A 21,845-nucleotide genomic window follows, 5' to 3' on the forward strand; every position below is an offset into this window, starting at 1 on the left:
GGGTGGAGGCCCCACCTGTGGCCCTTTGAGGTTGACAGCAGGGGTGTGTCAGGCAGGGGAGGTGTTAGGGACAGCGCATGCAATGCCTTTTGCGTGGTGTTACAACACGACGCGCTTGCCTGTCCTTGCAGAACCTGAGGCCGGGGCCCTTATGACGCCTGCATGCAATGCGGCTGGATCCAAAGTTGCATCCAGAACCCCGGGCCGCGACGCTAAAAAATGTATGTGTCTGTGGCATAACATAGCCCGGACCGTCGACGTTGGTGTCACAATTACCTCGTGTCCGCCGTCGCCGAAGTGGGTGCATGGATGCTCGCTGTTTGCCTAAGACTGCTCCACGCAGCTTTAGCCCCGCCGTCTCGCCACTGATGGGAAAACGCACATGGCGCGCTGTCACCTGCGCTGTCACTCGCATGCTCGGCCAGTTGGTATGACCAACCCCTGTGAAGCCGCCTCGTAGCAGCACATTCAACCGAACGAAAATACACGACCTCTCACACTAGCTGCCGTTGAAGCGCCCGCGAAGTGCGAACCCTGCAACCCGTATTGCTAGTATGCCATGCAGCGACGGTTTGCTTTTTGTCTTGCTTGCTGCTCTGTGTTTCCCTGACTTGAGCTGTGTTTTGTTATCACAATAGCCATGTGTATCTATGGAAATGTTTAACAGTCTCAGCGCCGTGATGTCCGCGCAAAACGAGTCCTGAAAGTGCCAAGTTTTTGAGGATTGTTGGCCTATGGTCTGCTTGACATGGTGGGTTGTTCAGTAGAACGGCAGCGCATCTGGGCTTGCGTGAGCAATTCGAACCTCCCTGCAGGCCTGCCCCGGCGCCGGCGCGCTGGACTCTGACACCTTCTACGAGTACAAGAAATCCCTAGGAGAGGGCACCTATGGCGGAGTAATACTGTGCGCCGAGCGGAGCTCAAGGTCACAATTCTCCTCCGGGGGGCCAGAGCGGTTGTGGGCAGTCAAGGTCTTCAAACAAAATGATCAAGTGGTGAGTTATCTAGTGAACTCGAGTAAAGGTCGGCGCGCTTCGCGTTTTCTGCTTGACTTCTCCGCGGGCGAAAAGCCAACGGCAGTTTATGAACTTGCAGGCAAACATCTTAGGCTCCCTTGAAGAACGAGATAGCCACCGTTAGTACTGTGGTGTGTGCTTAGCCAGCGCCCTTGACAAAAGTGCGCGACTCGGAATTGCGCCCGGCAGCGACGGTTCGCAGTCAAGCGTGCTGGGAACGCATAGATTGCCGCAGCTTGTAACAGTCGGCGCTATACTTACTGGTCCCGTGACAGGGCTGGAATCTGGCGCTGCGCGAGTTGCGACTTCTACAGAGCCTTGACCACCCGCTCGTCATCCGCTTGGAGCGTGCCTTTCGTTCGCAGTCGGGGCGCCTGCACGCCGCGTTTCCTTACATCAGCGGGGGCTGCGGCCAGGACGTGCTGCGCTCAAAGTACGAATTCGGGCTGCCCCCGCGCATGCTCAAGTCCTTCGCCTGGCAACTGTGCGTGGCGGTGCGCTACCTGCACGCACATAAGGTGCGGCGACATGCCTATATGCGACTTACTTACACCCGGTCCTGGACCAGCTCGCAGAGATCAAGAGCGCACGACTCTTTGCACGGTGGCAACATAACCGATGTTATGTATGGCCGGCTGAGTTGTGTGGGGATGCAGAGGATGACCAGGGCGCTATGCTCACGTCCCAGCCAGGTTGTGTGACGCACTCCCGCACCTTCGTCCTGGCTCTGCGGCTTTGTCTGCCTCTCGCATGCAGGTGCTGCACCGCGACATCAAACCGCCCAACGTGCTGCTTGATCCAGATGGCAGCATCCGCCTCTGCGACTTCGGTGGGTTGGCCCTGCTGGGTGCCTGCCCGTCATACATAATTGGTTCCCGAATCATACGCCATATGCGCCTCAGCAATCCGCCGCACTCGTTCAACCAGTCTGTGTTTAATTGGTACAGCTGTTGTCCTACGTGTCTACCCATCAACATCTGCCGCTCTCCCACAGCGGCTCCCCCGGGCGCTCGCGGAGTCCTCACTTCTAGGCGCATCAGCCCTCGTGAATAAGTACCCGAACTGAAAGTGCCGCATGCAAACGTTGTTCTACTTGCAGGCTTCGCACGCCGTGTTGATGACCCGCGTGATTCCCTAGGTGCTCGCCGTGGGGCTGCGGCAGCTGCCGCCGCTGCGGTGGCTGAAGCCCAGGCGGCAGATGCAGCAGACGAGCACACGACCGCCGGCGGCTGCGGGGGCGCCGCCGCCAGCAGCACCAGCACTAGTGGCGGCGGGCGGCGGGTGTACGAATTGCAGTACGAAGACCTAACGAAGTACGTCGTGACACGGGCGTACCGCGCGCCTGAGGTGCTGCTGAGTCAGCCGTACGGCCAGGCAGCAGGTGCGTGTGGTGCGTGAGCTGTTTGGGAGGGTTGGGTTGAGGTGCGTGGGCATGCCTGCATGCATGGAATCATGTGTGAGGGGCCGGGGCACGCATTGGAATGTCGGTCGTCTTTTATCAGTGGCCTACCGTTTAGTTGAGAGCGCCCTTATCTCTGTCCTCCCGCAGATGTGTGGGCGCTGGGCTGTACGCTTGCTGAGATGGCCACTGGTCGCACACTGCTGCCCGGCACTTCGTCTCTGGACCAGCTCTGGCGCTGCCTCGGCGCGCTGCCAGCTGAGCCCTGGCCCGCTACCGTGGCGGCGGCAGTGGCTGCGCTTGATCGGCTTGATCCCGTGCAGCTTGGTGGGTCGCTCACGCAGGAGCAGCTGCGGCCGGTGCGGCTGCCAGGCCGGCCGCTGGCGGCACGGCTGGCGCATCTCGACACCCAGTTCGTGGAGGTCGTGACGGCGTGCCTGCGGCTTGACCCCGCGACCCGCGCCAGCGCCGACCAGCTGCTGCGCCTGCCGTACTTTGACGATGTACGGCACGTGATGGCGGGCAACGACACGCTCGTACGGCTGTACGACAAGGAAATGACTAGTTTGGCGGCGGTTCCAGGGTCCGCCGGCGGAGCGGCGGCCGCAACAGCGGTAGCTGCGAAGGCGGCGGCGCCATCAGCTGCGCCCGGGGTGGCTGTGCTGGCCGCGCCGCATGCCAGCAGCAGCAGTAATGCGCCGGTGGAGACAGGGACCAGTGCCAGCAGTAGCGGTGACGCCAACCGTGACGTGCCAATGTGCGACGTGCGCAGCAGCAGTAACGGCGGCGCAGATCACCGCATACAGCGGGCAGCTGCGCTAGCACTGGCGGGACGCGCGGCGGCGGCGGCGGCAGGATGCGTGGCAGGACCCCTTGATGGGTTGCCATGCCGATGGCCGAAGCAGCTCGCGCCATCATCCCCACCGGCGGCGGCCGCAGCACCATCTCCAGCGCCCGCCGCGGGCCTGCTGCAGTCCGGAAGCGTCCCATCAGCGACCACTACTGTTACGGCTGATATCTGCGAGCAGCAGCAGCAGGTGCTGATGACGCTGACGCTGACGCAGGGGCTGTCGCCTGTCGTGCCACCCACAGCACGTGCTGTGGAGCCAGGTGTCGGGGTTGGGGCAGGTGCCGCAGATGCAGCAGCTGTGAAGGCTGCTGGCGTGGCGCAAGCGGGGGCCTCGTCAGCAGGTGCAGGTGTGATCGTGGTGGACACGGTGGCAGCAGAGATGGCAGTGTCGCCGCCGGCTGCCGTAGCCGGCCGCTGTATGGCCTCATCGCTTCCGCTGCTGCGCGCCTACCCGCACGAACACTCGGCGATCGCGCCGCAGCAAGGGCAGCAGCGGCATCAACACCATGGCTCAGCCGGGCTTCGGCCGCCGCCGGGCACGGCTGCAGGCGGGGCACAGCCGGCCGCTAGGAGTGCTGCAGTGCTGCACAGGGGCGTGTGCAGCGGCCCTGCTGTAGCCGAAAGCAACCAGCAGCATCCCGGGCCGACAACATTCCACAACTTCCAACCGCAAGGCAACCAACCGATGAACAGCCAACCGCAGCCGTACAACGACCACGTGCTGGCGTGCGGCACGGGCGACGTCGGTGCCGCGCCGCCGCCATTGGCGCTCCAACAGGCGCAGTACGCGCAGTACGCACAGCAGCAACCGCACGCTGCTGCACAACAAAGCTGCCCGCAGCACTTGTTGCCTGTGCCCCAAAGCCTGGCGTACGTGCACGAGCTCAGCGGCGGTGCCATAGCAGGCAGCAGCGGCCATGCCCAGCAGGCCTGGAAGCCAGCAGCTGCAGCAGCCGCGGGCAACGAGATCCACCCACTGGTCGCAGAGACGGCCGGCTATGCAGTGGCTATTGAAGATGATGCTGGCAAGAGGCAGCATGCGCTCAGTGGCGGCGTTCAGCCCCCGCAGCACCAGCACCCGCACACAGCCATGCACTGGGGCCTGGTCGAGGGGCCACCGCCGACCGCAGCTGAAGCGCGCTCAGACGTAGACGCCGCCGCCTATACTGCCACTGGCGCTGCTGCCGCCAAAAGCGGCGCCGCCGGCCGCCCCGGCGCCAACGACCTGGATATGGCTGCAGTGGTGGCGGCGGTGGGCGCGGACCCTGTTTCCAGCAACAGCAGCAATACGCAGTCGCTGCCGTCATCGCCGTACACTACACTGACTCGCGACAGCGACACAATGCGGGTAAGTCAGAGCGAACGGCTGCGGGCGGATGAGGCACGGGGGCTTTGACATGGAGTGCTATGCATGCGCGGCTGCCACCAGGCCGTCTTGTACTCTTCCGTCCTGTTCCGCGTAGTGCCGTACTGCGCTGACCACTCCACGGACCGCCCTTCCACGGCCGGCTGCGACCGTGGACTGCTTGCATGCATGCTTGACCGACCCCTGCGCTGCCGCTTACATCCATTGCAGGTTGTGGACATGTGGGACGACCGAAGTGCCGTGCTGCACCTATCTTCCAACGGCTCCTGTCTACTTGGCTACGACGGGGGCGCCTCACCGCCGCCCTCGGCCGCGGCCCCAGCGGCACGGCGGCACCGGGGCACACTCTCGCCAGCCGCGACGCCGGACGCCGCCGCCGCCTCAACAACTTCGGGAGCGAACACATGCGCGCCAGCCCAACCGTCCACCGTTGTTGCAACCTGCAGCAGCAGCAGTGCAGGACGCGTGCTGCCGGCTCCCAAAGCCTCTGCGGGCGGCCAACAGGCGGGCCCCGGTGTTCCAGCAGTTGGCGTCGTGCTGATGGGTGCTCACGCCACAATGGGACCCGTCGTACACCCGTTGGGCCTAGGGAAGCAACAGCCGCCGTTGCAGCAGAGGCAGCTGCAGCAGCCGCAGTTGCTGCCACAGTGTCAGATCGAGGCACCGCAGCCTCTGCAGCCCCGGCCGGCCGCGCAGCGCTCCCAAGGGCCCGCGATCAGCGGAAAGGTCACCATGCCAACATGGCTTCCCATTGCCCCGCCAGCGCACGTGGCTGCCGTGTGTGCGTTGCGTGACAGCCGCACCGAGGGCGTGGCTGGCGCTGCCAGTAAGGGGGCTGCCGCCGGCGCAGAGGGTGCGGCAGGGCCGGCAGTAGCCACAGAGCCGCTGCCAGTGCGCATTCCCAGCAACGCGGCAGCTGCGATGTCCGGCGCTGCCCATTTGCCGACCTGCAGCAGCACGTCACGTGGTTCCGCCACGGTTGACAGTCATGGCTCATGCGGCCGCACGCCAAGCAGCAACGACGCTGTCAGCAGGTACGCCACAGCCGTGGTGGCGGCTGCAGCAATAAAGATGCCAGCAGGGTGCGCAGTGACGGCTGTAGCATCCGGGCCCGCATCAGCGTCAGTAGCAGCGGCAGCAGCAGCCAGCGGTGAGCGCGGCTCGGCCCAGACTGTGGCGCGGCTGGGGTTTGCGTACGGCGGCTGCGGTGCAGCAACTGGATTAATCCGCAGCGAGTGCACGAGCATGTACGGGTCCATGCACGGTAGCATTGGATCCTACACGACCGATGATGCCTCCCTGCATTGTACGGCAGCAGCGGTGGCGGTTGCCGGTGGCGGTTACTGGAAACCGGCAGCGGCGGCGGGTTTCGCGCCAACAGCCGGCCGTGCGTCGTCTGGGCAGCAGCCTCAGCAGCCGCAGCCGCAGCCGAGTATGGCTGCAACAGCGGCCTCGAGCCTTACCCGCGGCCCTGCCGGCATCGCAACTGCTGCTGCGGGCGGCGGACATCTGTCCATGCTGATGTCATCGCATCGCCACTCCAAGCGGCTGTTCGGAAAGCACTGCAGTGGAGGCAGCAGCTGCCCGGACTCGAGCGATGGCCGGGCAGAGTTCGCATTCTGGCGAGCAGGCCAAGTGGCGGCTGCCGCCACGGCCGCGGCTGCCGCCTCTGCAGCAGAGGCCGCCGCACCTGCAGCGGCGGCGGGCGTAGCAGGCGAAGCGACGGCGGCGGCAGCTGGGGGCCATGCAGATCAGCTGGCTCTCACTACCAGTGCTGAAGCGGTGATTGCAGCCGCGGCCGCATATATTAAAGGAGACGGCAGCAGCGGCGGTGGCAGGAGCGGGGCCGCGCGCAGCAAAGACGGCGGCTGTGGCAGTGGCGCCACAGCTCTGCCGGACACCCGCAGGTGCGACGCCGCCGTGCCTGCGAGCCACGATGACACGAGCGGCGGCGGCAAGCGGGCTCCGACGGTAGTGTACCAACAGCAGGGCGCATCCAGCCGTGGGGAAGCAGCAACGGCACAGCAGCCATTGCCGTGTGTGAACGGCAGCAGCGGCCGTGCAGGTCATCAGGGAAGCCCCAGCGGCGCCAAGGCAGCGGCAGCGCGGGCCCCTGATAAGGCTCCTGGGGCTCTGCGGTTGTGGCTGAGGCGGTTTTTGTCCTGCACACGCGCAACCGCCGACGCAAATGGGGCAGCACTGATCCAGGGTTCATGAAACGTGCATCAGGTCTCATGATGATAGTCAATTGGTCACAGGAGAGGTTGAGCTGAACCACGGTTGCTACAGGCATATGCAGGTATCCGGTAAGCCGGCTGCTGGCGGGGACACAAGGCGAGGCGAGGCGAGTGCCACTGCTGGAGTGCGGGGTCTTGCTGCTGCAATGCCATCCTTTCTAGCTCATGCTTGGCCGGGGGCTTGACAGGGTTGTGCGCACCATGAATGTGGTATTCGTCTGCATTAGTGCTCGTTATGTGCATTATCTAGCTGACGTCTGCGCGCATTGAACCTCCATACGCATAGGCAATTGAACCTCTGCACATTCCTAAAATATGGCCTTGTTGTCGTGTGCCGATTACATTTTGCATGGCATCTCGGCTACCGTGCAGACGTGTGCAGGCAGAGCTACATCTAAGTTGTCGACCGTTTTCCCATCACCTATGTGTGTGGGCTGCGTGCGTGCTGTGCATTTTTTGTCAAGGTCATCGCCACGCCCCAGCCTTAACTTGCTAGTTGACTGGCGGGCTTGCGGCTTTAAGCGACTCCATCAACAGAAGCGCCAGCCGCTGCAAGCCGAGGCCGGTGCCGGTTTGGAGAGGGTTGAGAGGTGTGGTCCGTGCGAGATGGTCAGTTGGGCGTATCAGCCATTCATTTTTGCTTGTCCTGGGACCGTGCTACGTGTTGATGGACGTGCTAAACCATCAGGTCTTCTGCTCTCTTCTCCTCAAAGGAAAGGAGGACCTCGCTCGGGCAGGCCGTGGCGGCGTGACGGGGTACCTACGGGTGCCTGTTGGTATGCGGAGCGCTGGTGTTGCTGCGGGTGATTGAGTGCCTGCTTGCACCAGCACATTCTGGCTCATACGCCCACAAAACGATGCATGGCGGCAGGAGTACGACGCTCATCAAGCATGACGGCACCACGTCTACATGGGACTGCAGTGCCTAACTTGATGCGAGTAGTACACAGAGTCCATTCGTTCGCAAAGCGTGTATTTCACTGTGCTGTCAGACAAGGAAATGGGGAGTAGCCCGGAATGTGTCAGCGGGCAAGGAAAGGAGGGATGTGCGGGTTGGTGGTGGAAGGCGGCTACCGTCAAAGGCCGCCACCAGCAAATGAGAGCAAGTAGGGTACGCATGTGTACCTCTATTACTTACGAGCGGAGCCGCGTCACACAGTTGCCACGACATGTGGAAGCAGTCTGACTTTTTTCAGGTGTGTAGCCCGAGGCGTGCCCTTGTTATCACCGAACGTGTAGATTTGTGGGCGCGGGTACGATTGTGATTGGTACACTGCGGCCGACACAATTGACTGCTGTACAGTGTACGTCATCGCTTCTCGCGTGTTTAGCTGCGTGCGAGCAGGCTGGGCGTGCCGTGCGACTCTACAGTTACTACTCTCGAATCGTGAGCTTTACTGGCGAGAGCAGGGCACTTCTCGAAGGCTGTGCGTTTTGTGCTGCAGTGCCACTCACGGCAGTCTACTTAGCATATGGATCAAGGCAGTTGCATACGCATAGTGCTACGAGTGCTGCATTGGGGGCCCTGCTGTTAGCTCGGGTCCATTTTTTGGCTTGGTTTCAACACTACAAGACTGTTCATCCACAGGACTGTTCACATTGGGCACTGGGTCCTGCGGCCCGGGCTGCGTTTTTCCAGCGGTCCCGCCGGGCACATTTTTGTCGTGGCGGTGGGTTACGCGGGCAAGCATAGCATGGTACCGGTAGAGGCAGCCGGGGATGGGTGTTTATTACAGCGGTGGGTCCAGGAGTGTTGAGGGGCGCAGAACGGCTACTGTTCTGACGTGTGTGGTGGAGCTCGCTCGACAATTTCATGGCTCTTTGTCCATGAGACTGTTTGCCGCACGGCCACATGCATTGCACACACCAAGGTCTGCAGCTTAAGCGCGAGCTAGAATTGTTAGTTCCGGCGGCCACTGTTGGATGGGAGGCGTGTGTTATTACTTCATTTTTAGGGATTGATATACGAGTATAGAGCAGCTGAAGACCTGAAGTGACAAGGCAAACAACTACCAAAGGTTACCAGCGCAGGCGGGTCGTGGAGGCAGAAGAACTGTAACCGCGGTCTTGGCAGTGCTCCCTAGGCGGTGCGACCGTGCCACGGTGACTGCGCATGGTACCGTATCATTGTGCGTGTTTGATTGGTGTACAAACTGTGCGTCCCTCACATGGGCACGGGCAACAGCATTCTGGTCTCTGTTGCATCCGAACACGGAAGGCGGGCTCTCCCTCTCAAGGGGCTAAGTGGGCTGTGCCGCCATGCCACGTTGGGTGCAATGTCTGAGGCCGAAGGTTTCGAAACTACCTCATCTTCCCCGCCATCTTTCTCCTATAGCCGGGGTCGGTTTGTACAGGCACCGCCCGCCATGCGTCCAGCCTCGTCCTACTGTCAAGCACAAGCATAGCACGTCGATAGCCGGCAACAAACCGAAAAGTAATGAATCCCCAAAACCAACGTACGCCACGCCACGCTATGCCCACCAGCAAAGCCCGCACACCAGACACCGGTAGGTCTCAACCTGTGCGGCGGCGCCGTTTCTCGGGCGGCGCTGCGCTCTCCTCCTCCATGTGGCCTTGCCTGCCCCTTCCGCTGCGCACATGAGACGCGCACAGAGGTGGCCGGGCGGCCGGCGGCGTGCTAGGCAGTGCATTGCATTGGTGCAGCTGTACAGTGTAGAATGGGCGGTACGCCATTCCTTGGGCAGGGGAGAAGCGAATGGCCATGGGTTTTACAGGCAGGCAGCATTGCTGCACTTCCGTTTGCACGGTTGCTTGCGGAGCGCTCCACCGCGTCGCCAAGCAGCTCACGGGCGGCAGGCCCAAGGAGGAGGTGGTGGTGGGGTGGGGTTCGTGGGCCTTCCAGGGAGGGAAGGGCGGCTCCCCCATCTCCGTCAGGGGCGGGCGCGCGCCGACGGGGCGGCTCATCAAGCTGCTCCGTGAGCGCTACGCCAAGCATGTGTTCATCATCGATGAATACAAGACCTCCAAGGTGGGTGGGTTGAATGGGATTGCAATTGCCGGTGGGTGGGTGGGCCGCTGGGTTTATGCCTGGCTTTAGCGGAAGCCCTTGTGTGGCCCCCCTCCCTCCCACCCTCCCGACCATGCAGACCTGCTACAACTGCGGGTGTCAGGAGATGGCCATCAAGCGGCTTGGGGGGCTGAAGGAGGGGCAGCGGCCCTGGTCGGTCAAAGTCTGCAACGACTGCTTGACGACCTGGGTGAGGACCGTGCATGTGCGGGGACGGCTGGGCACTGGGGACGGATTGATTGACAGGTTGACGGTTGGGACAGCTCATGTGCGCTCTCTTCTTCCTCCCCGTTCCCCATCCCCAGAAACGCGACGTCTCCGCCGCCAACGTGATCCGTGTGCTCCTCCTGCTGAAGCTGATGGGCTTCGAGCGGCCGACCAAGCTGCAGCGGCCGCCATAGCCGCCGGCGGCGGCGGGGCCGGGCTGAGAGCCTGAACGGCGCTAGCAGGGCGTGGGGCTGAGGGTGCACGTGTTGATTGGCGGCGAGTGACGTGACTAGTTTGTTAGCTGCGGGTTAGCACGGACTGTGCACCCCACCCAACCGGCCACGTCCGGATTTGCGGGGATGCCAAAGGCCCCCAACATAGAGGCGTGTGCTTAGTAGGCGCCCGCGTCAAGGTGGCTGGGTTGATAACGACCCGGGATCAGCCCTTTTCCTGCCTCCCTAAGGCAGCCACCTCCTTGTTAGGGATTTTCTGTGTCCTACCTAATTGTTTGCATTTCCTACTTCTTTGCAAGTCCAATCGGGCCTGGGGTACCGAGTACGGCGTTTGGCTGGCCATAGAATATTGCTGGGTATCCAAAGGTTGAACGGCGGGGATATGCCCAACTCCTGCTGGCATACGTACGGCAAGGCGGGTTGCATAAATTTGCTGCATTACACAGGCGGCATGTCCGTCTCCGCGGGTTTACACGCACAGGTTGTCCACTTTGTGACAAGGCGCCCTGCCCGCACCCGGGGTGCGTGTGTGCTGCAGTGTGTGTGTACTGCAGAGTCTGGAGGAACGGTTGATGCTGTCCTCTCCAACCGTCCGGCCTAGGTCCGTGATGTGAGGAGCTAGATAGGCTAGCTAGCCCTCTTACACCGTCCTGAATGGTTGTCTGTGATAGGTGCAAACTGAACACATTGCTTCGGTGTGTGGGGACGCCGCGTTGGCAAGAGCCACGGATGGCCCTAATACCGTGGGGGCATGTCGCACCCGTGGAGGGCACTGTAACAACAGACGGTAGACTGTCACATTCTAAAGGACATTTGATTTAGCTCAGATGATCAAATACAGCACGCTTTTTATTCATGGCGCCGGCCCCTGCCCGCAAGAAGCCGCCAGCAGGACAAAGCACACGTGCGGCTGGTTGGCGGACATCAGCAGATGGATGGTATTCGATCTACATATGCGCAAACCAATCCTTTTGTCCACAGGCCACAGGGGACCAGTATTCCTCCTCAACCAGCGGAAATCCAAATTATCCAATCCAACCTTCACAACCGCGCCAACGGCCTCTGCCCCTACCTAGCAGAGCGCACGCCGCCGCGCGGTGTGCCCACCGCCGCCCCCCTGCTCGAGCCAACGCGTCCCGCGGACACCCCTGCGGCTCCGCCGCCCCCTCTCCCCCCGCCTCTCCCCCCGCCAGCAGTGCCGCCCGCTGCCGTGCCCGGCCGCGGCGCCGCCGCCTCCTCCGCCTGCTGGCGCGTCAACGGCAACTCGCCCTTGAGCAGCAGGGCTGCCTCGTATCGCTTGTTCTGGGCCAGAAGGATCATCTCCAAGTCCTTCTGCAAGGGTTGGGTAATACCGTAGCACGCGTTTGAAGAGGAATGCGCTTGTGACCGGTAGCATGCCGTTAGACCCCCGTATGTCCGCCAACCCGCTTCAGAACCCCTTTGGGTACCGGGGCGTGGCGCTTCGAGCACCCACCCACCTTGACCAGGGGCACGGCGTTCCCCACCGCCAGCAACGCCGCCTTGAGCTCCGCCTCCAATTTGGCCATGTCTCGGAGGAGACCCGCTAGTCCCAGCCGGCCAAGCCTGTGGGTGGGGCGGATTCGGGGCAGCGACAGCAGCAGCGCACGGTGATATCCAGCTGGCTGGTCATAAACAACAATGAAGACTATGTTATTGACGTGCATGAAAAAACGCAACACGCACAAGTGCATTAAAAAGCAGTTGGGCAGCCTGGGACTGATTCGGTGATGCATGGACTGCGACAGGTGGCCTGCGGGCCAAACCGCATGGGCCCGAAGAAGATTGCATGACTGGCGTCCGCCGCCGGGGGTCTGTGGGAGCTCGGGCGCTCACTTTGGGTTTTCTTCAGCAGCCGCCTTCTCCTGTGCGTGCGTGTAGAAGGTTGCAAGGGATCAGCACACAAGCGAGGTTGCGGCGGCGAGCAGAATGGCCGGTGGCGGAGCATGGGTGCAGCACAAGTGCAAGCGACCACATTCGGGTGATGGCAAGAATACTGTCACACACGCATTTACGAACACATGCACTGGAGCCCGCACACCGCACGAGCCCACGCAGCACGCACCTCCAGCATGACTGTGCTACGCAGGTGCAGCAGCCGAGCATTGGGCATTAGGAAGCCGGGCGAGGAGGGCGAGGCGCGCAGGGCGCCCGGCGCTCCGCGGCCCTCTACCACCAGCCGCATTAGCGCCACAGCCTTGGAGTACTCCTACGGTGTATGGTTCGCAGACGCATGAATAGTGTCAATGCGTGCGTGTATGCGTGCATATGCTCCCGCATTTGCCACATACCGATTCCGGTATCCAGCCAACTTGGAGCCAGTTAACCCAGGTCTACCGCACCCGCGCGCCTCCCGCGCCCCCGCTAGCAGCGGAGCTCTCACCTGCGCGCTCTCCAGCACGTCTACACACAGCTGCAACGCGTCTAGGGTGGCGGGGTGCGCGCGGCCCAGAGCGGCGGCAGCCACCTCGGCGGCCCGCTGCGCACTGGCGTAGGCCTGTACGGATTACGGTGTGGGCACATGTACCGTGCATGCCGGAACGTTTGTGTGCGTGCGTGTTACGTTGAGAGGGAGGCAACATGCGTTCGCGCGCTCGCCAGTGCTAGTCGAACGTGTGTGCGCGTGTGCCATGAAAGGGCCATACATGGCTGCGTGGATGGAAGTTCGCCCAAGTATGACAGGCATCGCCGGCACTCAAGTGCGATGCCTGCACCCACCTGCTCGGGACGATTCTGAGCGGACAGCACCTCGGCAATGGCGCCGTGTGCGGACCCCACCAGCGGATGGGCCTGCGGTGTGTGGGGTTGCAAGGGTCGATTGGGAGAGTAATAGGCGAAAAGGTTTTGGGTGAGAGAAGGAGGCAAGGGTGAGGTGAACAACAACACAGGTAAAGGCGGTGAGTACAAGCAGCCAAGCGACGCCTTCGTGTGTGGGCGCGGTGCGGGGGCGGATGGCTGCTGCACGTGCATGCACGCAGCGCATGCGTACGTGTATGGATGAATGGGCAGGGCAGCAGGGCAGGCGCCTCAACCTTAAGCCCTCGCTGCACCACACCTCTGGTCCCGCCCCTCTGGTCCCGCCCCTCTGGTCCCGCCCCTCTGGTCCCGCACCTCGCCGTGTGCAGCCACCGCCTCCCGCAACATGTTTTGAGCCAGCAGCTGCGGAGGCGAAGGGAGAGGGCGCAGAACGAATGGATGCGCGTGAGTGCGCTCAGAAATAGCGTCCTAGGCGGCGCAAAAAAACCGCGCCTCGCCCTGCCGTAACACGCGTGTAATACGCGTTGCAGGGAAGCGACAAGCACGCGCGCACCCTAGCTAGTTGGTTGGCGTACGAACCTGTGCGTCCGCCACCCGCTCCGCCTTGAGCAGGTAGGTGACAGCCACACGCTTGACGGCCAGCGTGGCGGGATGGGAGTGGCCTGTGAGTGTTCACAGGCGAAGCCGAAGCATGCCAACTGGTGAATTTTCGGGCCACATGGACACGGATGAGCATTGAGCGGAGCGGCTGGCATGGTAACCTCCGGCTTGGTCCAAAACGCCCTCTGCCCGCGCGCACCAATCCCCTACTCACCAAGGGACACCGAACGCGCCTGCGCTGCCGCCAGAGCCAGTTGCGCCGCCGCCTCTGGCCGCCCCACGGCCGCCTCCACGCCTGCACGAGTTAATGTTGTGCTTTAAGAGCAACTGAGCACTGGGCACTGCCGCCCCTCGACGTTGTGGAGACCGTCCGTACCAGGCGACCGGCTATACCAAGGAGTCCCAAGGTTGAGCACTTCAAACCAGGTATAACCTGCGTACCCATGGAACCCCTTCCCGCTCATAGCAGCGCACGCACCTGCCACCATGACCATCGCCCGCGCCGCGCCGGGCCCCACAGCCGCCGCATTCGCCAGCTCCCAGTGCGCGCCGCGCCATGCCACCACGCCCGGAGCAATGGGCGGCGGGTGCAGCGGCTTAGCCGCCGCGTCGTGCTTTCCCCCTTTTAGCCCGCCGTGGCTACTGTGCTCGCCGGTTCCAGAGCCGCCGCGGACGCCGGATCTCCTGCCGCCGCGGTCCTTGTTGCTGTGAGGCTCCTGGTCGTGTTCGTGGTCTTGCGACTGCTCCTGAGGTCGCACCAGGCTGAGGCCGTGCACACACGACAACGCCATGGCCGCGTGCGTCATGGCGGGGACCAGCTTGCCGTGCTCAACCTGGGGGAAAAATGGTTTATTGTTTCTAAGGTTAGGAGGTTTGAGATAAACGAGAGTTTGGCAGCAAGGGCGGCGTGAATTTGCAAGGTGCACGGTGCAGCCCCCACCTACGAAACGAACACGGTAATTCATAAGCGCATTCGTTGTTAGCGCCGCTCTCGAAGCCCACCTGCAGCAGTGCCAAGGCCGCCAGCGTCGCGGGCTTGCGCCGCCACACCGCTGAAGAGGGTGTGCCGCCACCGCCGCCTCCGCCGCCAGCTGCCGCGCCGGAAGCCCTACCACCGCTAGCGAGAGCCCCGCCTCCAGCAGGTGAGAGCGGCACGAGCGGCGGCGCCACAGGCAGCGGCGCGGCATGATGGTCTGCATCATGGGCCCTTGCCGACACCAGCGGGACTGGTGGCCCGCCGCCGTCACCATCATCGTCATCCTCCTCGCCGCCACCGTCGCCGCCACCAGCCGCAGCTGCAGCGGCGGCGGCCTGCATGATGCGAGCGACGGCGGTGGTGGCGGCAGCTTTGCCACCGCCGCCGCCTGCGGGGCTGCCAAGGGCGGCGGCGCCGCCGGACGCGCGGATCGCGGCCGCCACCGCCGCCGCCAGCTGTTCCTCCGCTTCCGGCTGGCCCCCGGCGATACGGCGGATCATCGCGTATCTATACATTGGAGAGAATGATGTTTGTACATTTTGCATGTTTGCTGTTCCATTTGGTGGCCCTGATCTTCGTGCGTGCGTGCAACTGTTGCTTGCCGCCGCCACCGCAATCCGCACTCAAAGAGCACCCAGTACGCTAGCAACAGAACCTAGTTCTTAATTTTCGACGTGCCAACAAGCAAGCCTAGCCCACGCTCACCTCTCCACGGCGTCCAACAGGGACAGCATACCCGCCGTGCCGCGGGCGCCCTGCCGTGCCTCCCCGAGGTCGGCCGCCGCCGCCTCCGCCACCGCGCCGCGCACCGCCGCGCTCACCTGCGACATACAACGTGTGAGCGATGATGCCGCCGCGGCATTGACAGCCGGCGCGAGAGGTCCATAATGAGCTGCCGCCGCTCACACACGATATGCACGTGGCGCACGCCCCCACCCACCCGAGTCATATGACCAGCCACGCACGATTCCTTGATTCTTGGGACCTATTTTGCTCGGCTCGGGCACATAACCCCCCCCCACACACACACACACGTTCGTTTTGTTGTTTTCTTTTCAACACACACACACACACATACACACGAGTCATATGACCAGCCGCTCACCTGCGGCAGCGCCGCCGCGATGGCTTGGTTGCTACTGCCGCCGGCCCTGCTGCTGCTACTGCCGTGCTCGTTGGAGCCACGCACCACCTTCACAATATCCTCCACAATCTTGGCTCGGTCCTCGGGGTAGCGCGTGGCGGCTCGCGCCATGTCGATCCTGTTGCCATATGTACGGCGGGAGCGCGTTGCAACCAGTCAGGATTCTTCACCTCATGTACCGGTATGCCGCAACCAGTCAACCATCATCACGGGGCATGTATGAACCGATTGCGCCGCTACAGCTACAGACATGCATTGTAGCAAGTCGATCATATATGTCCCAGCCCTCCAGCCTTCCGGGTAGCAGGCAAGCACCGGTGGGTCTCCCAATCCACCCGCACCTGAAGAAGGCGTCAAAGGCGGTGTCCCAGTCGCAGCCGGCGTTGAGCAGCGTCAGGCCGGTGCTGGGACCGCCGCCTGTCGTGGCGCGGCGCGCACACATGATTCATTGTGGGACACAGTGCATACACACGAAACACAAATGCCCACCAACCCCGCCCATCCCAACTCCCACCCTTCCCTCGCTCACCCGCCGCCGCCCCCGCTGTGGCCTGCCCCGCCAGCCATGTCTCGTAGGCGGGCCACAGGCGGCAGAAGACGTCGGCGGCGGCGTCCACCACCAGCAGCGCGCGCTTTCCGCGGGCAAGCACCTCCCTGCGTGCGTGCGTGAGCGTTTATGTCGTCAATGTTTATGTGAGTTTGGTAAAGCAAAGGGCGTATGTGTCAGATGGTACAAGAGGGACGGAATAGAACGACAGGTGTACGTATGTGTGCGCGTGCGTGCGCTGGGTGCTACACAGGGAAAGCATTACGCATGGATCGTGACCGGCTCCGCGCTGCCATGGCACAGGAGACCATGCGGTGCCCACATCGCACGCACGCCACGCGCCTGCATCGTGCCAGCTCCTTCTTGTCGCGGCTCCCGGGGTGGTGGTTCACTGCCATCAAGTCGAGCCATACATACGTGGCGGCAGTGGCCCTGGGGTGGGGAGTTTGGCAGGGGGCGAGGTGGATGGGCATGCACGTGCGTTTGGGGGCAATGGCTTGTTTACCGGTACTGAATCTTGCGGGCATTGCCACTGACGCCCATGCACTACACGGATGCGCTGACATGATGCAACCGCTGACAACAACCCCAGCCCGTTACGCAGACTACGCCATTCTCAATCACATTCAACACTCCAGGAGCGCTGATGGACGCACCCACTAGAACCACGAGACCCACTTGTTGGTGAGGGCGCAGAACTCTCGCAGCGCCGCCACCAGCGCCGCAAAGTTGCCGCTCCAGGCGTGTATCACGTAGTGGTCCGGCTGGCCCCACCACACGCGCTCCGGCTTTAACACCGGCCGCCCCCCCGCTGTGGCGGCGCCGGACCCGGGGGCCGGCGGCTCGCCAAGCACAATGTCCTCTAGCTCCATTATCAAATCCAGGAATCTGTGATTGCAAGAAAGCCATGTGCCTTATGTCTTTTGTGCATGTGACTAATCTGTTGTGTATGCTCGGCCTCGCATAGTCTGATTGAGCCACATTCATTGCCACCCCAACTCCGCCCTCTCCCACCCACCCACCCACCCACCCCAACCCCCCTTCGGTTTAGTTTGGGCTGGGGTCTACAATGCCCCGCGCACACCTGCAGCGGCTGCCGCGTGTGGGCGGCTCCAGCCACCGCGCCCACACCTCGGCGGTGGTGGCGTGCCGCTGGCTGGGACCCAGCCGCTTCACAAGGTCCACCAGCACCGCCACCGAGATGCCCACCTAGGCAGGGCACGTGCGTGTGCCGTGCCATACCATGCGGTGTACGGCGCGACAAATCTTAGGTTGCGTAACGGAAGCACAACACGCTTTACAAGCCGACTAACGACAAAAGCTTGCATAGCAAAACACGGTGGTTGTGCGGGGGCAAGCGTAAGAGCCAGCGTGTTCACTGTGGGATGGTGGGACCTACCCAGGGGGCGCAATGTACACCTGTACGGCTGTACTGGCCAGACTAGTGATACCTGCCTGCCTTCCGTGTGGCCTCTGCCAGCCCTCCTGCACCCCTCGCTTCGCCCCCCTGCAACCCCTGCACCCCTTGCTCCGCCCCCGAGGGTAGCTCACCTGCAGAGTCTTGTTGGTCTCCCCGCTGGCCCGCGGCCCCGAGGGCGCCAGGTTGGCGGCCGACGGCTCCCCCGTGACCGCACCGTACCTGCAGGTACCGTATGAAGCACAATCAGACACGAAGCACGGAACAAACTAGAGCGGGGTGCATCGGTCGGTGACGGGATGCAGCAGAGTAGGGACATGTGGTCATGGGCAAACGTCTCCGACCAACATTGCCGTTGGCTGTGCGTCCCCAACGCCAGGTGAGCTCCCCAGCAGGAGACATCCCCGCTCTGACAGACGCCCCTGCCCCAGCAATCACTCCTGCTCAATCGCTCGCTCACCCCAGCGTCCCGCTCCGCAGCAGGCGCCGCAGCGGCGAATCGGGCTCCCCGTCCGCCGAGGCACCCGCGGCACCTGCTGCTGCCTCGGGTCCGGCTTCCCCTGCTTTGAAGGAGCGGGTGCGACCCAGGCCGGCACGCGAGGGCGAGGAGGCGAGCAGCGCCCTGTGGGGAGGTGCAGGCCGTATGCTGTTGGTGGTGGTGGGGCTTGTGCCTCAGGTTAAAAAACATACTTTGAATTCCTGGGCGTAGAGTGCAACGGGCGAATGGTGTTTGCGAGAATACGGTACACGGTTGTTTCCAGGGGCGGGGGGCGGGGGCTGCAGGGGCACACAAGGCTGCCCTGAGACCGCCCGGGGCAAGGAGGGCGTATGAAGCCGAGGGGACGCAGCCATGTGCGACAGCCTGCCCCCGAGCCAGGCACAAGGGCGGACACGGAGCGCGCACCTTGAGGACGGAGAGCCCAGCTGACGTGCGCCCCGCGGCGAGCCGCCCCCCTCGCCGTCGTCCGTGCCGCTGTCGTCCGTACCCAAGCCGCTGCCCTGCCGCCGCGGGCTGCCGTGCGCGCCGGCGCCTTCCTCGCCTCCACCACCCCCGGCTTCCCCCTCCCCTTCTCCCTGCTGCCGCCCGTGGTCCACCGCCCACTTGAGCTGCCGTACACTCGGCGAGCCCAGCGCCAGACTGCCGCGGGGGCCTGCTGCCGTACCGTCCGCGTGTACGGTGCCGCCGTACGACACATCCGCATCTGGGTCGTACGACACGACGCCCGAGATTTGGCCGCTGCCGTCCAGCCCGCCGGCGGGGCTCCCTGTCGATCCGTTTACGCGGAGCCGCGAGAAGTCAAGCCGGGGGACCAAGCTGGAAGATGAAAGCCCCGCCAGCTGCTGCGACTGCCGGATCTGCTGCCACTGGCTGCCGTTGACACCGTCCGCGGCAAACGGCGAGTTGGCGGCACGCGTCGCGGCAAGCGCCGCGGCGGCCGCCGCCTCTTCCTCCTTTTTCGCTGCCAAGTACAGTTGCTGTGGCGGTGCGAATGGTGAGGAGGGGGGCGCGCCGCCGAGCCCACCGCCGGGCGGGCTGCCGGGCTCCAGCCGGCCTGAGCTGCCAGACCGGCCCCGGCCCGGGCTGGCGTCTGCAGGGCCTGCGGGTGCGGTCATGGGCCGAGGGCTGGCTCCAGAAGGAGTGGCTAGGGACGCAGAGCGAGACCGGGCAGAGGCGGCGGCCACCGCTGCCGCGAGGGCGCCCGAGCCCGCAGCAAAGGCAGAGCTGCCGCCGCCAGCGAACGCCCCAGGAGTAGGCACGATGCCGCCGGACGCTGTCACCTCGCGCGACCCCAGGTCCGATGATGCCTCCCCTGCCTCCGTGTCCTCGGCGTCACCGCCGGCGGGCGCCCACGGCGCCGGCTCCGCCACCCCTAGTGGGAGGTGTGCGAACGCCTGATGCGTCCGGTGGTGCTGCTGCTGCTGGTGGTAGTGCTGGTGCTCGTGAACCCGGGGGCTGCGGGTGGAAAGCAGCAAGCTCCCCGACACACGGGCCGATGCACGCGGGCTATCTGAGCCAGTGCCTGAGCCCGCAACAGCGATGTTGCCGGCGCCGTGGCGGGCGCCGATGGCTGCGACCAGGCGCCCCAGCCGCGCCGCCGCCGCCGCCGCCGGCTCTGCCGCGGGGTTGCCAAGGGGTCGGTACGACAAATTGCTGTGCCCCGCCGCGCCGCCACCCCCTGGCATGCCAACCCCGCCGCCTGGGCTGCTGCTGCTGAAAGAGCTCATGCGAGGGCTGCCGGGCACCCCGGCAGCAACTGCGGCTACTGCCGCCACCGCTGCAGCTGCTGCCACGGCTGCTACAGCCTCGTCGCCCGCCGCGCCGCCGCCGTTGGCTGTAGCAGCTGCTGCTGTTGGTGTGATGGGGCCTGTGGCCCCACCCGGCCCCACCGTGGCCGTGACGTGCCCGTCCAGCCCCAATGCTACTGCCGCCGCCAGGTATCGCTGCTGCTGTAGTTGGAATCGCTGCATCTGCTGCTCCGTTGCTGCTGCCGCCGGGGCGGCAGCGCCTGAGCCCGCCGAGCAGCTCTGTGGCCGCGCGACATAGGCTGAGTTCACTCGCCGGCTACGGGCGCTCAGCGGGGGCCCACTGCCGCTGCTACTGCCGCCGCCGCCGCCTCCGGCACCATTGGCTGACGTGTTGTCAAAGGCAGAGAGCGCGGCCCAACCCGACGCACTGCCAGGACCCCATGCACTCGACACGGGCGGGCGCGCGCTGTGGATGCGCGGCGACGCCTGTCCAGCTGTAGCAGCAGCAGCAGCAGCAGCAGCAGCAGCAGCAGCAGCAGCAGCAGCAGCAGCAGTTGAAGCAGCGGCTGTAGCTGCATCCGGTCCGGCTGGGGAGCCGCCGGGGCGGCGGACGGGGCTGCTGTGGGGCCGCTGACGCGGGGTAGTGGGCGTGGAGCGCGGTGACCGCATGAAACTGGCTGGGATGTTTGCGTACGATGGCGGTTGGTGGTTGTAGTTTGATGCTGCAGAGCCGCGCTGCTGCTGTGACGACAGCAGCTTCGCCGGCTGCTGGTGGGGATGCGACGGCCGTTGTTTGTGGTAGTTGGGGCCGCGGAGTGTGATGCTGCTGCTGGCACCGGGCCCGGGGCTGCCTCCTAGGGTTGAAGTAGATCCGAGGGATGTAAAGGCGGCTCCGTGTACCTGCGGCATTGAAGCATATTGGGAGTAGGTATGGATGCGGATGTTACAGAGGGGACAGTCCCAGCTCCCGAAGACGCCGAGCCATCACATGCTATCAGGGCCCAACCCCGACTTTGCTATGGGGCTCGGCCGAAGAGCTGGATGAGGAGTGGCTGTTCGTCAATCCGGTACTGGAATAGCCACCGGAGCTCTATCTAGTTGGTCCCACTTGGTCCGGTTCACGTGCGGGTCATGACGCAGCCCCCAATCGAACCCAAGCCAGTCATGCTGTCGCCATTGCAACGCCAGGGCACGCCGGCATCTCCCACAACCCCGCACCTGCAGGCCGCCAGTGAAGGCCGACGGCTCCCGCCCCACACCCCTCGCGCTGTGTGCTGACGCCGCCCGTGCAAGTGCCCTCTGCCGTGCCTGCGCATCGCTGCTAGCGCGCTCCACGTCCACCCTGAATAGCTTGGTGAGCATATGAGAGTAGTACACGTCGTCACCCTCTGCCACAGCGGCCATTGAGCTGCTTCAGCGCCAGTGCCGGAGCTCCACCGAGTCCTTAGGCAAAATGCGCCACAGTTACAAGTTCATAGCGCCCGAGGCGCCCGTGTGTTGCCGCGGGCGAGAGCAACGCGGCATGCGGCAGTATTACAAGCAAACCAACACAGACAGGTTCGTCACGATTACAAAATTCAATAGGTGCAATTCACGAGTAATATAGTACTTGCACTCCCAGCTTGCTGAGAAACAAAGTGTTACAAGCTTGCAGGGTGTCGTTTTGTCAAGAGTCAGAGTGTCAAATACATACAGTCAAGAGTTATGCGTCCTACGTAGTATGCCGGGTCCTCGGGCGTCGGTTGTTAAGACGGTCAAGCCCGGGCTTGCGATGCGGCACGCAGCGTCCCGGACACGACCAGT

General features: G+C 63.7%; 3 protein-coding genes across 3 annotated transcripts; 2 read left to right on the plus strand and 1 right to left on the minus strand.

Moving 5' to 3' along the window:
- Positions 1–438: 438 nt before the first annotated feature.
- CHLRE_04g223500v5 (uncharacterized protein) lies at positions 439–9,340 on the plus strand. Its single transcript, XM_043061940.1, has 7 exons — positions 439–751; positions 816–995; positions 1,292–1,534; positions 1,773–1,845; positions 2,116–2,397; positions 2,566–4,613; positions 4,842–9,340. Exons 1-7 carry the CDS (start codon positions 749–751, stop codon positions 6,846–6,848), a joined length of 4,836 nt encoding a protein of 1,611 aa, XP_042925292.1. The 5' UTR covers positions 439–748; the 3' UTR covers positions 6,849–9,340.
- A 218-nt stretch (positions 9,341–9,558) lies between these two features.
- Positions 9,559–11,180, plus strand: CHLRE_04g223540v5 (uncharacterized protein). The gene is made up of 3 exons (XM_043061941.1): positions 9,559–9,857; positions 9,976–10,086; positions 10,202–11,180. The coding sequence occupies exons 1-3, from the start codon at positions 9,591–9,593 to the stop codon at positions 10,295–10,297; spliced, it is 474 nt and encodes a 157-aa protein (XP_042925293.1). The 5' UTR covers positions 9,559–9,590; the 3' UTR covers positions 10,298–11,180.
- Positions 11,181–11,272: 92 nt separating this feature from the next.
- On the minus strand, positions 11,273–21,778 carry CHLRE_04g223550v5 (uncharacterized protein). Its single transcript, XM_043061942.1, has 22 exons — positions 21,261–21,778; positions 18,700–20,942; positions 18,256–18,417; positions 17,930–18,017; positions 17,463–17,587; positions 17,057–17,266; positions 16,721–16,810; positions 16,361–16,485; positions 16,173–16,248; positions 15,793–15,949; positions 15,393–15,508; positions 14,714–15,194; positions 14,190–14,544; positions 13,926–14,006; positions 13,691–13,773; positions 13,466–13,513; positions 13,073–13,144; positions 12,738–12,851; positions 12,420–12,563; positions 12,191–12,219; positions 11,815–11,920; positions 11,273–11,668 (listed from the first exon to the last, which is right to left on the minus strand). The coding sequence occupies exons 1-22, from the start codon at positions 21,444–21,446 to the stop codon at positions 11,405–11,407; spliced, it is 5,355 nt and encodes a 1,784-aa protein (XP_042925294.1). The 5' UTR covers positions 21,447–21,778; the 3' UTR covers positions 11,273–11,404.
- Positions 21,779–21,845: the final 67 nt, after the last annotated feature.

The sequence above is a fragment of the Chlamydomonas reinhardtii genome, chromosome 4 (assembly GCF_000002595.2).
Source record: "Chlamydomonas reinhardtii strain CC-503 cw92 mt+ chromosome 4, whole genome shotgun sequence".
NCBI lineage: Eukaryota > Viridiplantae > Chlorophyta > Chlorophyceae > Chlamydomonadales > Chlamydomonadaceae > Chlamydomonas > Chlamydomonas reinhardtii.

What these genes read in the sequence shown, in the direction of transcription:
- CHLRE_04g223500v5 (XM_043061940.1), top strand. An exon ending in CATCCGCCTCTGCGACTTCG is followed by an intron (nt 1,846 to 2,115) that starts GTGGGTTGGCCC and finishes TTCTACTTGCAG; the next exon opens with GCTTCGCACGCCGTGTTGAT. An exon ending in GCCGTACGGCCAGGCAGCAG is followed by an intron (nt 2,398 to 2,565) that starts GTGCGTGTGGTG and finishes GTCCTCCCGCAG; the next exon opens with ATGTGTGGGCGCTGGGCTGT.
- CHLRE_04g223540v5 (XM_043061941.1), top strand. Translation starts at nt 9,591, where the DNA reads ATGGGTTTTACAGGCAGGCAGCATTGCTGCACTTCCGTTTGCACGGTT. An exon ending in ATGAATACAAGACCTCCAAG is followed by an intron (nt 9,858 to 9,975) that starts GTGGGTGGGTTG and finishes CCGACCATGCAG; the next exon opens with ACCTGCTACAACTGCGGGTG. An exon ending in ACGACTGCTTGACGACCTGG is followed by an intron (nt 10,087 to 10,201) that starts GTGAGGACCGTG and finishes CCCCATCCCCAG; the next exon opens with AAACGCGACGTCTCCGCCGC.
- CHLRE_04g223550v5 (XM_043061942.1), bottom strand. Translation starts at nt 21,446, where the DNA reads ATGGCCGCTGTGGCAGAGGGTGACGACGTGTACTACTCTCATATGCTC. An exon ending in ACACGCGGCAGCCGCTGCAG is followed by an intron (nt 17,267 to 17,462) that starts GTGTGCGCGGGG and finishes TTGCAATCACAG; the next exon opens with ATTCCTGGATTTGATAATGG. An exon ending in GCTGCTGAAGAAAACCCAAA is followed by an intron (nt 11,921 to 12,190) that starts GTGAGCGCCCGA and finishes CCCCACCCACAG; the next exon opens with GCTTGGCCGGCTGGGACTAG.